The sequence below is a fragment of the Andrographis paniculata genome, unplaced genomic scaffold (genome assembly GCF_009805555.1).
Source record: "Andrographis paniculata isolate CXL003 unplaced genomic scaffold, ASM980555v1 Contig32END, whole genome shotgun sequence".
NCBI classification, from domain to species: domain Eukaryota; kingdom Viridiplantae; phylum Streptophyta; class Magnoliopsida; order Lamiales; family Acanthaceae; genus Andrographis; species Andrographis paniculata.
The window spans coordinates 4,601,921-4,607,477 of record NW_026137565.1 but is presented as its reverse complement, the minus strand read 5'-3'; the positions used below and the strand labels follow the sequence as shown (position 1 = coordinate 4,607,477).

General features: G+C 40.0%; 1 protein-coding gene across 1 annotated transcript; it reads left to right on the top strand.

Moving 5' to 3' along the window:
* Positions 1 to 496: 496 nt before the first annotated feature.
* On the top strand, positions 497 to 2,094 carry LOC127247836 (trans-resveratrol di-O-methyltransferase-like). The gene is made up of 2 exons (XM_051269876.1): positions 497 to 1,326; positions 1,720 to 2,094. Exons 1-2 carry the CDS (start codon positions 550 to 552, stop codon positions 2,005 to 2,007), a joined length of 1,065 nt encoding a protein of 354 aa, XP_051125833.1. The 5' UTR covers positions 497 to 549; the 3' UTR covers positions 2,008 to 2,094.
* Positions 2,095 to 5,557: the final 3,463 nt, after the last annotated feature.

Below are 5,557 nucleotides of genomic sequence, written 5' to 3'. Positions count from 1 at the left end.
TTAACCTTAATATATAATTTTGTATTTAATTATAATTATTTTTACTAATACATTTTTAATTATTTATAAATCATACTCATTCTAAACTTTGACATTATATAAGAGAGAGAATATATTTATAAATGCATGTACGAGGACAATACATACTTTTTAATTTTTTAAATATATAATAGATTTTTAATATTGTATTTTAAGTAATAAAAAATAAATATTTACGCGAGATATATTTTTTGATGGGGCGGTGCGGCTTTTATCCAATAAATATATGTAATAAAAACATTCATTATATATTTCTAGAGAACAACATACAGTTACATACTTATGACATAAAATATATTTTGTTATAACAAAATATATATTTGATGATATAGTCAACTAAAATCTTGATAATGTAAATAAATAGTGATAATGTGACAATAAAGACACCAATCGAAGGAAGGCTGGTAGTTATGCTTCTTCTCTCTCTCTCTCTATATATATATATGTATATATATAGTAACTCACACAATAACAAGAAACACATATACAAAGACTACCATTTTGATCTCAATGGCACTCCCTAATGGAATCACTTCGACTGAAGAGCTTCTTGATGCTCAGGCTCATATTTGGAGCCATGTTTTCAGCTTCATAAACTCCATGTCCTTAAAATGTGTAGTTCAATTAGGCATCCCCGATGTCATCCACAGGCATGGCAAGCCAATGAAGCTTCCGGAATTAGCCGATGCCCTCTCCATCGACCGAGCAAAAACTCCATGCCTCGAGCGACTGATGCGCCTTATGATTCATTCCAAGTTTTTTGTTGGCACCAAAATCTCCGAGGATAGCGATCAAGATGGATATTGGCTCACGCCGTCTTCCCGGCTACTCCTGAGGGATGAGCCGGCCTCAAGTTTGGCGTCATTTGTGCTCTACCGTGTGGACCCGAATATCATGGATCCGTGCCATTCTATGAGCAAATGGTTTAGGACGGATCATGGCACGCCGTTTTTCACTACTTATGGGATGGAAATTTGGGAATATGCCGGGAAAGATGCAAGGTTTAATATGTTATTTAATGAGGCTATGGCTAGCGATGCTCGATTGGTGTCGGGTATACTCATTAGGGATTGTAGGCATATTTTTGAAGAGTTGAGATCGATTGTGGATGTCGGAGGGGGCGTGGGAGTTGTGAGCAAGGCTATCGTTGATGCCTTCCCGGGCTTGAAGTGTACCGTGGTCGATCTCCCTCATGTTGTTGCCGGATTGGAATCGACTAAGGACTTGATCTATCTTGAAGGCGATATGTTCGAGTTTATTCCTTCAGCTGATGCTGTATTTATGAAGGTATGCATATATATTCTACTATTCAGTATACATTTTTTAATAAAAATATACTATTTTTTTCACATAAATTAAATATTACATCAAAATACTATTTAAATAAGGATTTAAATAAAAAACTAAATTTCAAAACCAAACCTTCTTGTAAGGGTAAAATGATAGTTTGGTCTATTAAGCCAAATATTGTTGAGAGATAGAAACAACTCGTACACTAGAAAATAGTATTTTTGTAACAAAATTTTTTTGTCGCTAAATCCATTTTTTTCATTACTAACGACATTATAGACAGAATTATGATAGAATCACGTTAACTACGTAAACTTTAGACACGAAATTCTGTTACAAATATATTATTTGTTTTTTAGTGGTAAGTTCACATTATGTATATAATTGCAGTGGATATTGCACGATTGGCCCGACGATAAGTGTGTCAAAATATTGAAGAATTGCAAAGCTGCAATCCCCAGCAAAGAGAAGGGTGGGAAGGTGATGATTGTGGACATGGTGCTTGGTGAGGAATCATTGGAAACTCAGCTGTTATTCGATATGCAGATGATGATTTGCCTTTCTGGGAAAGAAAGAACTGAAAAACAGTGGGCTGATCTTTTTACTGCTGCTGGATTTAGTAGTTATAAGATCACAAATATTTTTGGATTAAGGCATCTAATTGAGGTTTTCTATTGATCATATCGGCTTTGTTAGCATATACAATTTATTTATATTGTATAAATAATTTTTTTTGAGATATTATATCATGATCTATATATAATATTCTATTGGTCTATTAAATATGGATAAAATTTTACTATTTGTGAGTTGGTTAAAGATTTTATATTCGATAATTATTGAGTAAGCGTGTAAAGCCTAATTAGAATGATTAAACATTTGGAAGAATATTTTAGTACTTTTATATAAAATGATACAATATTTTATTAATATAATGAGATCTCTATCAATCAAATAAAGAAATATGCCTATCGTTTGTGAATATTTCTTGGTATCAAAATGTGTCTAATTAATATAGTGGACGTATGGGTTGACTTTATAATACATAAATAAATAAGTTATAGGTATGTTTTTTATATAATGGATGTATTGGTTGAGAAAAAAAATGATATACATTCGGTCAGTCTCATAATTTTGCTATTTTTAATTTTTGTGAGATTTGATAAATAATATAATTTTGATGGTTTTTTTTCACCAATTTTCTATATGTGTTTTGTTTAAAATGATTTTATAAATAGAATAATAAAGAAGGAAAAAATTGTATATAAATAAATAAATGATGAAAAAAATAGATGAGGCAATCATTATCGTGTTATTAGATCAAAAGAGGTCATATTTGAGTCACACTGCTCATTTGTAAAAGTATTGTCCAAATGTGAGATTTAATAATCATCACTGTATTGATTAGTCTGAGTAGTCAATACATAAAAATACATAATATTATACTATAAACATTGTGATATTAATTCATAATCTTCATATACTTTGTTTAAACTCAATAACAATATTCTAAGTGTAACTTTTACAATAAACATATAAAAAAAGAACGTGCAACATAGCAAGCATGCTTGTTAAAGTTGAAAAACCTCATTATCCATTTTTGGAATATGGACAAAACAAATTTTTTTTTTGCTGTTGTCGTTAGAATTGATAAATAATAACATTTGACCCAGTTGGACAGTGTTATCAACAACAACTTTGGATTGTGTTTTTTTTTTTTGCTTTACTATAATGGTGTATTCTCAAGACAAAATGGACACTTTGGGTTTATTATCTTTTGGAGTATGTAGAAACATTCAATTCCTTTTTTGTTCCAAAGGAATTAATTACATGCCTGCAACATGCCTGCTGTGGGTGCCTTAGAGCTCAGGTCTGTGGGAAGGATGAGTGTGGTGGCTTTGAGAGTGTGTGTAGTGAGAGAAAAAATGTATCAATAATCTCAACTGCAGTTCCTCCCATATTCATGCATTGAGTAAGAGTTATACACTGCTATTTCGCCGGAGAGTTCGTCGATCGAAGGGAAATCGGAGTTCCGATCAGGGAAACATTCAGATTTTGAGCAACCCAGCTATTTGTTAGTTGTTAGTTGTCAAATGCCGCTCAGGCCGTCCATCGTGACAGAGTGGGCGCCACGAGTCCCAAGAAACTCCTGCACAGATTTTCGTGCACTTGTAGGCAGCAAAAAAGGGATTTCCTTCGATCCACATCGCGGCCAGGAATCGCGAACGACGACCACGTTAGCCGCTCACGGAGCCGTCGCCTAGACGAATTTTGCGAATGGGGCTTCGCGCACGGGCACCGACAAACCCGCGTCATCGCGAGAAGTCGAATTAGCCTTATCGTTTAGAGAAAGGAGAATTCGTAAAATGAATTCTACAGGTGAACCTGCGAAAGGATCATTGTCGATATCTGCCCCGGAAGACAACAGCGAACTCGTGACCCGACATACGAATGCCGCTCAGGCCGTCCATCGTGACAGAGTGGGCGCCACGAATCCCAAAAAACTCCTGCACGGATTTTCGTGCACTTGTAGGCAGCAAAAAAGGGATTCTCTGCGATCCACGTCGCGGCCAGGAATCGCGAACGACGATCCCTTCAGCCGCTCACGGAGCCGTCGCCCAGACGAATTTTGGAACAGGGGTTTCGCGCACGGGCGCCGACGAACCCGCATCATCGCGAGAAGTCGAATAAGCCTTATCGTTTAGAGAAAGGGGAATTCGTAAAATGAATTCTATAGGTGAACCTGCGAAAGGATCATTGTCGATATCTGCCCCGGCAGACAACAGCGAACTCGTGACCCGACGTAAGAATGCCGGTCAGGCCGTCCATCGTGACAAAGTGGGCGCCACAAGTCCCAAATAACTCCTGTACGGATTTTTGTGCACTTGTAGGCAGCAAAAAAGGGATTCCCTGCGATTCAGGTCGCGGCCAGGAATCGCGAACGACGAACCCGTCAGCCGCTCACGGAGCCGTCGCCCAGACGAATTTTACGAACAGGGTTCGCGCACGGGCGCCGACGAACCAACGTCATCGCGAGAAGTCGAATAATCCTTATCGTTTATAGAAAGGAGAATTCGTAAAATGAATTCTATAGGTGAACCTTCGAAAGGATCATTGTCGATATCTGCCCTGGCAGACAACAGCGAACTCATGACCCGACGTACGAATGCCGGTCAGGCCGTCCATCATGACAGAGTGGGCGCCACGAGTCCCAAAAAACTCTTGCACGGATTTTCGTGCACTTGTAGGCAACAAAAAAGAGATTCCTAGCGATCCACGTCGCGGCTAGGAATTCCGAACGATGATCCCGTCAGCCGCTCACGGAGCCGTCGCCCAGACGACTTTTGCGGACGGGGTTTCGCGCACGGGCGCCGACGAACACGCGTCATCCAGACAATTCGAAGAAGCCTTATCGTTTAGAGAAAGGAGAATTCGTAAAATGAATTCTATAGGTGAAATTGCGAAAGGATCATTGTCGATATCTGCCCCGGCAGACAACAGCGAACACGTGACCCGACGTACGAATGCCGCTCAGGCCGTCTATCGTGACAGAGTGGGCGCCACGAGTCCCAAAAAACTACTGTACGGATTTTCGTGCACTTGTAGGCAGCAAAAAAGGAATTCCCTGTGATCCACGTCGCGGCCAAGAATCGCGAACGACGATCCCGTTAGCCGCTCACGGAACCGCGCCTAGACGAATATTGCGAACGGGGGTTTCGCGCACGGGCGCCGACGAACCCACGTCATTGCGAGAAGTCGAATAATCCTTATCGTTAAGAGAAAGGAGAATTCGTAAAATGAATTCTATAGGTGAACCTGCGAAAGGATCATTGTCGATATCTGCCTCGGCAGACAACAACGAACTCGTGACCCGACGTACGAATGCCGGTCAGGCCGTCCATCGTGACAGAGTGGGCGCCACGAGTCCTAAAAAACTCCTGTACGGATTTTCGTGCACTTGTAGGCAGCAAAAAAGGTAATCCCTAGGATCCACGTCGCGGCCAGGAATCACGAACGACGATCCCGTTAGCCGCTCACGGAGCCGTGCCCAGACGAATTATGCGAATGGGGGTTTCGCGCATGGGCACCGACGAACCCGCGTCATCGCGAGAAGTCGAATAATCCTTATCGTTTAAGGAAAGGAGAATTCGTAAAATGAATTCCATAGGTGAACCTGCAAAAGGATCATTGTCGATATCTGCCTCGGCAGACAACAGCGAACTCGTGA